The sequence below is a fragment of the Protomyctophum bolini genome (assembly GCF_963924005.1).
Source record: "Protomyctophum bolini genome assembly, chromosome: 2".
In the NCBI taxonomy this organism is placed as follows: domain Eukaryota; kingdom Metazoa; phylum Chordata; class Actinopteri; order Myctophiformes; family Myctophidae; genus Protomyctophum; species Protomyctophum bolini.
The window spans coordinates 40,239,332-40,251,815 of NC_137863.1; the positions used below are offsets into that span (position 1 = coordinate 40,239,332).

The 12,484-nt window shown below is 42.3% G+C and overlaps 1 protein-coding gene across 1 annotated transcript in view; it reads left to right on the plus strand.

Moving 5' to 3' along the window:
• Window positions 1–12,484, plus strand: part of csf1a (colony stimulating factor 1a (macrophage)) — a 29,903-nt gene that overhangs the window by 8,621 nt on the left and 8,798 nt on the right. The window contains exons 2-5 of the mRNA XM_080791650.1: window positions 3,617–3,730; window positions 6,118–6,180; window positions 9,070–9,240; window positions 9,883–10,078. Of these exons, the coding sequence (XP_080647776.1) occupies window positions 3,617–3,730; window positions 6,118–6,180; window positions 9,070–9,240; window positions 9,883–10,078 (544 nt within the window). The remainder of the gene's footprint in view (window positions 1–3,616; window positions 3,731–6,117; window positions 6,181–9,069; window positions 9,241–9,882; window positions 10,079–12,484) is intronic.

Genomic DNA, 12,484 nt, shown 5'->3' on the forward strand with positions numbered 1-12,484 from the left:
AAGGCCGTGTCAGGCTTGGGAGTCGAACCCACGGCACACTGCGACTGGATTACCAGTCGGGTGCCCAGACGGTTACGCCACCGCCTGGGCAATGATTTATCTTTTGACCCGTTTCTTCCCGGTTCTTTTGTTTTTCTCTCCCTGCTCTCCCTGAGCTCCCTCTCTCTGCCCCCTCCTCGCGGTGTCCATGCAGAGCTGAAGTTGAGTACCGTATGGATATAGTTTATTGATTACAATATTATTTTGACAGACTATATTTTAGACTGAGCAATTACATGCATGTCCTTTTCCGTACATAAAATATAGAGATGATTTACAAACAAGCTGCCAGAGACGAACATAGTATCTGTTCGTCTCTTGCCGGACTGCTGCTTTGATGCGCTTCAGAGCTCTCGCTAATTGACTCGGACACGACCATTTTGCGTCCAATTTCAACATTACATTTCTGAACTGTGATCTTGTGATGCCAGTTTGGCACAAAACAAACTTGAATGCAAGACCACATGCACAGTCAGCCTGCTCCCAATTCTTTGACTGTTTTGCAAATTTCACTTTCAGTCTATGGCAGTGCTTGGTCGGTTACTGCTTTGCAATTAAAAAATTCTCTGAAAAGTAACTGGTGTCATGTGACAGAGCTTAGCATTTTGTTTGTGGTGTTGCACACAGCTGGCATACAAGCTGTTTATGGTTTCATATGCATTCCTCTGGGAACTGTAGTGGTCTGGAAATAGATTAGATCTCCTTCCATCCAGTCCTGAATGCTTGTTCCAATACAAACCAAAGTTCCTGTCCTCTTCCAATTATTCCAAACAACGTCACACTTATTGCATGATGCTCATTGTAAATGCTGCTGCATTGACTCTTACCTCAGTTTAAATTATTAATTTGTGACATTTTTATTAACTTAACTATCTTTGGTTTTTGTTTGTTTGTTATTTTATAGCCTGTGCTGTTGCAACTACAATGGAAAGTGTTGTTGTAATCAAGCACAATTATCTTTTTGGAGACACTTGACTGAGTAGGCAACATACTTGCTTGGTTGCATGCCATGGCCCGCACTGAAAATAGCCAATCTATAATCTCACAATGCATTGTGTTCTTGTAAATCTGCTCATTTCAGTGCACCAATGAACAACTGAATGTAAATCAGGCATAAAAGCTGGGTTGCAGCTGCAGTTTTGTGCAGATTGGAGCAACAGTGTTCCTGTGGTCCCCGAGGACCCTAACATGTGACTATTGGGGCCATGATGAGGCCCCTGTGGGCCACACATAATGGTCCCTGGTGTGGCTATTCGGATGACAGTCCCCTGAACGATTATGGTACCAAGTTTGGTGCATGATCGGAGAAAATTGGAAAAGCATTGAGGTGGCCATGCAAAATGCATGTTCTGTGTTCTGTCTGTGTTTGATGACTATGCATTTGTTTGATTGCCATCTTTGCAATAGCTGTGTATTTCATGAATGAGTTCATGTCTTTGCAATTGCTGCAGTGCATTTCGAGTCAATTCAAATTCATAGCACATGCGTTGACTCAATATGCTTAGGAATTAGTTCAGGAATTAGTTCATGCTAAAACTTACGAGTATGTGTATTATTACATTTAATCATCATGTAATTTCATTTGGTACATTTTTAAGCCAGTTCAGAACAAAAACATGACTTTGTTTCTTTTCCTTTGACAAGCACGCTCTATGTGGCCCCTCTTCCCACAGTCCATAAGTTTACACCAGCAGGTCGTGGCGATTTTTTCGTGGCTGTTCTTCCACAACGAAGACATGGCCCTTGTCCACTTTGCTTCTCTGTCTGTACTGTATGCACTCTGCCTGTTGTGTTTACAGTAGCGGTTGAGTCTCCTTTGAGGCCATTTCCATGGAGACACTGATGTTAATGACTTAATGTCGTGTTTACAGTAGCTGTTGAGTCTCCTTTGAGGCCATTTCCATGGAGACACTGATGTTAATGACTTAATGTCAAGTCACTCTCGTTCAGCAGTTTCTTCTGTGCTGCTTCATTTCTTAGGCCACATACCAGTCTGTCTCTCGGTGTGTCATTTAGTACTTGTCCAGCTGCTTACCGTAGTGCTGAGTACAATGCATGAAGGGAAACCGTTGTTGTTCTATGCTCTAGCACTAATGAGAATGAAGACAGACTCAACTGAGAAGCTCGCCTTAACAACACTTGTGAAGGAAGTAGTGGGAAGGGGCCTACACATTTTGTCCAAATATCACATGAATCGGTGAGCCCACAAAAAAACGGGCCTGTGCTCCAGAGGAGCAATTTTTCCTACTTGAAGAACTCCACCTCTTAGCAAAACAGAGTTGATACTGTTTGGGTCTAATGCAAAACTAACTAAGTTCAGAGTGGTGGTCTAGGTGACTTTGAAGTTACAGCCAAGGAAGCAGTATACTTATATTAGACAATGCACTATGTGTACAGCATTGGAAGCTATCTCAAAGGTCCATCAAAAAGTAACATTTCGGCCCAGACGGCTGGCGCAGACATCCGGGCATCTAGGCTGATAATCCAGCCTGGTTTGAATCCCCATGACCTTTGCTGAGTGTTAACATGCACCAAAGCTTGGTCATCGGGATTCATCTCTCCCCATTTCCTGTCAGTTTATACTGTGTACACTATCAAATGAATAAAGGCAGAAACATACCTAAACATTAAAAATTTAAAATAAGTAAGCTACAGACCTCACAAAATGAACAACAGCCAATTAGCTACTACAAACGTCATGCAAAGCTCGGCCAATCACAGCGGAAGTTAGGTAGGTTACTCCGGAAGAAGAATAATAAAAAGTGTGACAATAACTATAGTCTGTTTGCCAAACAAAATAATAATAATAATTATCACACTTGTGTGAAGTGAGGGGTGCTGGTGATGAACGTGATGATGTATGATGATAAGTCATCATACATCATCACGTTCCGGCAAATCACTTTTGGTGTCCTCACTTTTCTGTCCTCACTTTTTAGCTTAATCACTTTTTAAGCCCTCAGCCAATGAAATCATCGCTATGGGGTACACACAGACACACAAAGCTGGGCAAAAACGGAATAATAATAATACAATGTTTTCTACCCTTTCGTTTGCCTCTGGGGGGGGGGGGGGGGGCACCTCAGTAAAAACAGGAACTTGGTTTGGCTCCTCACCTTCCTCCCTGGTACTTCTTTGTTTATTCCTACTAACAACCGCATTATGTTTAGGGCAGTGGTGCTGCAGAATCTTGAGAGACTAGATTCATCCTTATTAACACAACACATCTTCTCCCTGCTCATTTGATTACCCTCAGTGGCTCGGAGTGGAGGAGAGTATCACAAATGTTTATAGTTTACAGGAATGTGGTACCAAAATATAAATGTACATTTTTACTTTTCTAAGGCTTTATTCCACCAGAGAGAGCTCCACAAATGTTGAATAATCCAGATTCAAAAGCTATGGGAAAAGATTTATTTGATTCTGCAGCATTTATATAGAAACTTAAGTCGATTATATTGTTATAACTTCAAGTCCTCTATAAAGATCTGGCTTTATTCTATAATAAATATTGGTTAAATCTATTGGTGAGTTATCTGACTGAACTCTTTGTGCTTTTTGTCTTATGGACTTCAAGGCTAGGCATCTGTGCTTCGTGCTCCTGCTCTGCGTGTGCCTGGCGTGGGGTGGCGTCCTTGGTCCATGTCGATACTCTGTGACGAAGGACCACCTGCTGAGCCTCAACCGCCTGGTGAGACCTAATCCTACCCAGTGGTGGGAACAGTACTCGCATGTTTTACTGAAGTAAACGTATCAACGCTGCAATGGAGGAATACTCAGTTACAAGTAAAAGTCTAAAATTCTAAATGTTCTTGAGTAAAAGTACAAAAGTGTTGGCAAGTATTATGCAGAAGGTCTTATTTCAAGATTTCAAATGTATCCACCTTTTCCCTGTAAGTCTTTGCGTTTATGTGTGCATAAGTTCCCCTTTCTCTTGCTGTGTTGCCAGTTTTGTGGCCAGGTCTATGAAAACAAGCACAAATGAAAATAGCCGATCTACAAGCTCACAGCGGACAGCGTGAGGATATGTTATTTAAAAACACATAAATCGAAATATTTTGAATATTTTTCAGATGGATGTCTGTGGACAATTACATATTAATCTGGGGTTCCTTAACGTGAAGAAATGTGGGAACCACTGGTTTAAACAACATTAGGAAGCAAGCCCAAATAAGCAACTACTGTACACTTTAGAATCAAGCCCAAAAAAGCATCAACCAGCAACTACCAATAATTTATTTACAAGTGACTTTACAGGAAAAACAAGTCAAAGGCTCAATAAGCAGATATGGCAACACTGCCTGAAGGAAGCAAAGCACATACACAAGGATGGGGGAAAAGGTGGATAAAGCCTTTTGAAAATAGCAGATCTACAAGCTCACAATGTGTCGCATCGCGACGCATTGTGAGCTTGTAGATATGCTATTTTCTAATGGCCGAAATGTATATAGGGCTGAAGTGGTTAGTGTATGTTTTGTAATAATAATCAAAATCTACAAGGTAACTAGTAACTACTAAATAAATTGTCCTTTAAGTAAAAGCACTTCCCTAATACCCCCATGCAGCAGTGTTGATTTTGACAGCTAGATTTAGATTTAGACAATTAGACAGTCTTTTGAATGAAATTCCGTGTAGTTGTAGTCATGTTTTAGTACATCTGAAATGTTTTGGTTTTAGTCTAGTGTTAGTCGACTAAATATTAAGATTTAAGTAAGTAATGCCTGATTTTACACTTGGTTGCATGCTGAAAATAGCCAATCTATAAGCTCACAACGCATTGTGCTGCGACGTGTGTACCATTTTAAAATCTCATTAAAATCTCATTATAAAATGGTACCATTTTTTTCTACTAGGTCTGTGTCTCATAGGAGGGCTGTGGACACTTCAGAAAACTGCCTACCAGTGACATCATCATTTGGCAGGTTTATTTTATTTTTATTTTATTTTTCAAACACCCATGTCACATGTTATATTTTGATTTGTATTAACGTGAGAACAATGACTTTCATTAGCTAGCATGCTATCTTTCCAGGAACAGAAAGTCTCCAGTTTCTATTAGCTTTATTAGCATTCGGTGATGTCACTGGTAGGCAGGTTTCTGAACTGTCCACAGCCTTCCTCTGAGACACAGAGTGAGTAGACAGAAATGGTGCCTGTCCAACGTCTCCTCAGTCACAATGTTATTAGGGGAAAATATTAATAATAAATAAATTCGGACGGGCTTTCCGAACTACTTCGGAGAGTCAGGACATAAGATCAAAAGTTCGGGGGAACGTATCAACAGTCCTACAGTCATGAGTCCGACACCTTACCTAACCCTAAACCTAACCTCACAGGAAGCCACGGGTTAGTTTTAACCTGCCACGCATGTCGGGAGCCACGGGTTAGTTTTAACCCACCACGGGTTAGTTGTAACCTGCTACGCATGTCGGGAGCCACGGGTGAAGTTTAATAACCCGCAGCACGGGTTAGTTGAAACCGGCAGCGCATGTCGGGACTCGGGAGTGACAGTGTTGTCGAACTGTCGGACAGTATGTCTAACCAACATTATGCACCCTCTGAAGTTCTGAAGGATGTCATCACTTTCTGAAAACTTCGGAAGCAGCATTGGGAGCGCATTCGTTGGTCCAACATGCATGGCTGGTTAAGACTCAGCCGTGGCTCCCGACGTGCGCTGCCGGTTAAGACTCACCCTTGGCTTCCCCAGGCTGTGAGGTTAGGGTTTGGGGCAGGGGACCAAGCACATGCACTTTATAATGAGAATTAGCGAGGACCAATGATATGAAGATTAGATTGAAAATGGATCAAGAGCTCCTTTAAGCATATAGGCCTAGGCTATTTCTTTCGATTTTTCCTATTATGACCTGGAAGTTAAACATTTTTGGGGTCATTTTAAAGTCTACGCAGGCTTTTGTATTTCACAGTTTTTAAATTGGTATTTAGATGAATCAAAAACACCCGTCCTTGGTTCTGGTGACTTATTAAGAAAGACAAATACAATATTTAGCGGTTTGTGGGCTTCACGGGCATATCCTATATTCAGGTTTTCAACAAAACATCTCAATTTTCACTCCACAGATTGACAACCAGTTGGACAATGGTTGTGCAATAAGCTATCCATTCACAGAGCGCCACAGTCTGGTGAGTGAGTAGAAATGAGTGCCATGTGCCCTTACATAAAGCACTTTTGGATGTCAGTTGGTTTATTTAGAAGTAGAAAATGTGGCACTTTTCACTGGCATTGAGGGGGCCCTCTCCACCTGCCTTCGGCCTCCCGTTCGCCGTTGTTTATTTTGTCACTTCCAATATCCTTATCATGTAGGAGTAATCCATCCTGATTGGATAACATCGGTATCCTGGCCTGAACATGTATTTTCTGTTTACTATACGAGTTGTAGAGATGGGTAGACCCCTGTTACCGAATACAGTATAGCAATGATTGTGGAATATAGAGCATTGTAAGACTTATTTGAACAAAATAATATCACGCCACCTTTAAATTGACACATTTAAATAAGCCTATACCTCTTCTTTAATGGTGGAAGGAACCAGACATCACTTTACCGGAATTAGTTTTTGTCTTTCCTCAGGCAAGTCATTTCAGAGCCTGCAGGGGCTCTGATCACAAAGCCTACTTCTTTTTCTATATGATTTTTATCCCACGATTTTGCAACCCATTTATTCACCCAGTGTCAATTATCTAATGTAATCCTGGGTGCTACACTTCCTCTGCCAACCTGGGGGGGCAGCGGACTGACCTCATGCTACCTTCTATGCATGAGGAGTCCAAGCTGCTTCTTTTCACCTGACAGGGGAGAATTTCCCCGGTGAGACATACAAGGAACACATACAAGGAACACGTTATTCCGACCAGTTCCTTTCCCCTCCATCAGGCGCCCCGGCTGGCCAGGGGGAGGTAGTTTTAGAGACCAGGATTACTGCATGTTTTTTGTGAGGGTACATAGGGGACACGGGGAGAACAACTGGTAAGCCTACTTCTAACCTCAACCTACTGTAGAGTGTAGGAGTGCAGGTACTGTGTGCAACCAATAAAATGTATCTGACGAACTCAGGATATGTGCTGGTGGTACATAACATAAGGGGTTAGCGCTCCCAGATGTAGCTACAGGTGCCATAAAATAGATTCTAAAGTTGACTGTCAGCCAGTAGCTAAAACAGGAGTGATGTGCACAAATCTCTTTGAACCAGTTACAAGCCTTTCAGGTGCATTCTGCACCAACTGCAGCCGAAGAACAACTTTGGCTGAAGCTATAGTTATAGGCTCTAGTTGCAATAGTCTAAATGAGATAGCCTGGAAATATGTATAGGCTCCGTTCCTTTTTTTTTGTGTTATATCACATCTTCCAAGCTGAATAGGGCAAGAAGAAGCATTTGTTTTGGTTCCAGATCTCACCCAACTTTTAGGGATATGAACCAATTAATTTGGTTAAAAATTAGGTGGGAAAAAGAACGGCACCGGTTCAACCCCGGTGGGGTTGAAAAGGAAACCACAAACAGGTACCCCAAATTCCCCCGTGATCAGGACATCATCATTTTAGGGCCTACCCAATAAATGCCTTGATGCAGCATATGAATCCGACACGTTTCTTCAACTACTTCTTGGAATAGTTAACAAAGCAACGCCAAAAAAACCAAATAAAAAAAATGATATTTCTTTGTCCTCCGGTCTAGACCGGATCACACAACGATTTAGAAACACAGACCAGGCTGGCCTCCGAGGTGGAAAGTCTGGAGGTCAGTGTGGCATGCTGTGAGCTTGTAAAATTGCAGTTTGTCTGTTTTTGCCAAATATCCGCCTGTTATGACATAAGGATGCTAGGGTTCATGTGGTTAACCCATTCTGGGCGGGAACCCCTTTTCGTGTTTTACCCCGTCAGGCCCGGGAACCCATTTTTGGCTTCTGTACAGTATGTACAGTATTCAAAAAAATTATGTTTTTTTATTTAAGTTTTTCAGAAAACTTAGGTCAGGCTTTAGAAGGCGTTTTTAGAATCGGCCTCAGGCCTAAATAGGCCCGACGTCGAAATAAAAAAAACGTTCGCTATGAAAGAATATATATTCAAAGATCTGAGCCGCATTTTTACGATTTTTCAAAAATAGCAGACCTACAAGCTCATAGCGCACTAGCTAAATTATAACATATTGCTTAGTTAAAACACCAAAAGGGGTTCCCGCCCAGAATGGGTTAAAAGTGAAATCCATTATAACGAGTGAATACTAATTGTGTCCTGTAAGCCGTCCTGTAAGCCGTCTATAATAAAAAATAGCTGTCTATATCCATCTATAACCAGATCTGACAACTTAACTGTTGCCTTACATATATATATGACAAAGAAAAAAGTTGAATAGCTCCAGACTTCGCACACTGACCGTCTGGATGTTTGCCTGTGACTTTCAAACAACTGGCTAGACCACAATGTCCTAGTCTCAGCTCGGTTAGAACAACATCATCCATTCTCCCACAGTCTATAATCCACTTCTTACTTTACCAGATGACACACAACACGGTGAAGTAATGCTCTTTGTTCTTCTGTTCACTGTTATTTCATTCAAAACATGCATTTCTTTATGTATGAGAAAAAGATGCTGTCAATTCGCACGCACTCACGCACGCACGCAAAACAGACATAATTAGCACGCAATTAAGTATTGTGGTCCGCTGGACGTATAGTATGTTTTACCTGTTACCCAACCAATATTGAAACATATCGTAATTACGTCACCATCGACAGCCAGTTATATAATACGTTTCTTTAAAGGTTTATTTGTTGGTTTTGTATTTAATTTCAACTTCAAATTTCAACTTCAAATTTCAACTTCAAATTTCAACTTCAAATTTCAACTTCAAATTTCAACTTCAAATTTCAACTTCAAATTTCAACTTGTTTCAGCTTGTTGGCAAGTTGGCACTGGACAGAGTGCAGTTCTAGTTTTACATAGTGGTGATCATTCTGATCAACATCCCTGAAACTGACTGGTTTGAAATGTTCAACCTTTTGTGTCCTATAGAGTAAAACCTGTTACGTCAAAGCAACCTTTCCATATATTCTGGAGCTGCTGAACTCCCATTTCCAATACGCCAGGAAGTCAGACAACAGAAGATATGTCAACACATTGAAGAAGATGATCTACAACCTCTATTCTCAAGGATGTATACATGAGATCAATGAAGAACTTGAGGTAAGCAATAAAATAAGCATAAATGCGTAAAGCTGGCACAGCCTGGTCAACATACAGTGTCGGTCAATATTGTGCAAATTCAGAACAAACACCTCTCATTCTCCTATGTCTAGTATACAGTATAGCTTAATGGGCACTCTTTAGCTGCACATTGCCCTGTAAGGCAGGGGCTCCCAAAGTTGGGTCGCGAAACTATTTAGGGACATTTCTTTTTATTATTATTCATTCAACAGAATGAGTGAAATACAATATAAAAAAGTGATTACAAATGCATCTGAACCATAATTGTTACAAGATCCCTAGTCGACTTAATACATTGTGCACAAAATTACTCCGGGGTTCGGGTGGTGTTGCGAGTCAATGGGATCGTGGGCTGAAAAGTTGTTGAAATGCTGCTTTTGCAAATCGTATGCTTATGCTTATTATTATGTATCTCAGTGTAGAGAGATAGGAAACACAGACATGAGGGGATCAGATTTGAACCTTTGTTCAACCGTTGAACCTCTGGTTGTGTTCCTGTGTGTGTGTGTGTGTGTGTGTGTGTGTGTGTGTGTGTGCATGTACATTCCTGCCTATACAGTGCACATGTTTCTATACTATTACTTCATGCGATCATTTTTCATTTCTCTCCGTTTCTGGCAGGACAACCCAGTAAGGTTTACCAGGGTGTTTGGCAGCTCAACAAAAGACGCTCTTAAAACGGCCAGAAGTGTGTTCCAGATGTATATGATGCTAATGTCAGAGAGTCTTGGCACTGTGGATTGGAGTTGCCAAGAAGAGTATGCTGTGGAGGAGACTACCGAATCCCCCACTGTTGTCTCAGACACCTCCGCCACAGGTACAGTGGGTTATTGCTACTGAGCTCGGCACATTTCCTTAGGCCTGTCGCACAACTCTGCCACCCCCAGACACACCGCCATAACTTTGTGTGTCAATGAGAATTCGTCGGTGAGCGCTGCAGCTTCCAGTCTTTGCCTTCTGTTCGCTAATGTACATGGCCACCGGTTCGAGGACTGAGTTCTTAAATTGCCTTATTATTGCCTCTGCATATTTGGTGCTGTCCCGTGCTGACAGTGAGGCTATAACGCCTCCTGCGCACGTACGCCCAGTGAGCACGCACTGGGCGTGGCATGCTCACCGTCCGGTCCAAATCACCCCAGCCCTGAGCGTCTGCCACCCGCTCGTACAGAGTGAAGAACACTTCCACCTCTTTCTCATTGAACTTTGGAACCAACCGAAGACTGTTCAAAATATTGCCATTGTCACCACCTGACTCCTCCCTCTTTACCTCACTCACCTTACCCTCTCTCACCAACTTTAGCCACGCGTCCTCAATGTCCAACCTCACCATCTCGTACTTTAACTTTTCCATATCCAAAACCTTCTCCTTCAGTTGTACTTGTAAGGCAAAATCCCTCTCTGTCAGTTGTATGTGTTAATCCTGCAACTGCATTTGTAAGTTCAACAACTCTATCTGCTGTTCAAAAGTTAGCACTGTGACTGCGTCTGCGGCTACACTCTCCTCCTGAGCCACAAACGCAGACGGCGGTGCATGGGCTCAAAACCTGCTGCTCATACAGCTTCTCTTTGATCATGGCCAAAGGACCTGCTCTCCTGTCAGCGATGTCGATGCAATAATGTCAAACAACTCAAAGCCAACGGAAACAAAAGAAAGCAGCGCATTTAAATAAATAAATGCCCAAACAAGGCAAGTTAAATTGAGTCTCCCCTCTAACTGCCTAACCAAAAACGGACTAAAATCTCAGCCCTAGTCTTCAGGGGATACTTGGGACAGGTACTTATGCACCTAAAACGTTGGCGAGGGAAAGGTATCCAGCAAGCTGGCCACCGCCCAAGGCCAAAGAAGTGCTCCCGAGTGTATCACTCTAACCGCTTTCTCCCCACACTACGTTTACTTTTGTTAATCACGAGTCCCAAAGGGGAAACGTGCTGTGCTGCCTACCAGAGTCAGCCCAATATAAAGTGACTTGTAAACGGAAAGGTATTTTTATGTCCCGGCCGTGACGCGAGAAACCAAAACCCCTCCGCTGGTTCCCCAAATGAACTTGAATAGGGAATCCCCAACACTGATGTCACTCGACCGGCGGATCCCCTATTCCCACGGCCCCATGCACCCCCTGCTGCCACCAAGGGAAGGTGGGAACCTGAACTTTGTTTGCTTGTTAGGACACAAGCAACCTAAACTACAAAGCCTTGCAGTTTACCAAAAGCATTTTAGCTTTAACAAAGCCTCCATTTGTTATGACTGGCTTGGGGGCTGCCCCCCAATCCAGCACTGCAAAGGAGATTGGGCCTGACACAGAACGGCACACATTCCTTAAAGGCACAGGGGGCATGCAAGTCACCCATGACTTTGGGGATTTTCCACTACAGTATGTGCCAATGTGTTGGACAATTATGTCCTTTTATAGAAAGGGAGAGAAAGATGCTGTCTGACATTGTCTGTAGTGACATTCGTTACCTTTCACTCACAGAGTGCAGGTTAATGCCATTGACAACACCCTCTCTCCTCTCTTTCAAAACCTCACTCAAAACCCACCTTCAGGATAGCTTTCCCCAGCTGAGGTCTGGTAAGGATGTCCCCCCCTTCCCTCGTTTATCCTTGTACTATCCATGTACTGTTGTTGTATCTGTTACTGTATGTTACTCACTGCTACATGGGGAAAGATGTTTACCCTGCTGCAATGGTAGCTGCCTGGGATGAAGAGAGATAACAAAAAATATTATACACCATTCGAATAGTGTATTAGCTGAACATGATTTCCCTCCTTGAAATAGCATAAAATGGTCATTACAACTCAATCAGCAAATATTCATCAACCAATCCCGATGCATGCAGTCCCTCCGGGTAATGGAATATAAACAGCAGACAATAATGAGTGCACGGAACATGTGACAGTATTTCCTGACAAGATGTCAGGAAATACTTGTATTTTTCTAAACACTACAAGTTTAAGATTAAGAACACAACAGTTTGTGTAAGCGACAGAGAAACATGACCCCAACTGTTTATGAAGATTATATGTCCTGTCCTATTGTTGAGCAATTGAAAAACATCCCATTAAGGACACTACCAAAGCATACATATTAAATGCTAAAGTCTGCTATTGCCTCATTTGAGTCTGCATGTACCCCAGCCAGCAGAGCCTCATCTGTAAATGTCTTCTACGCTATGAGTTTTCGTATGGTTTGAACAATGTAACGTCATGTTTGTCCTAGTGAT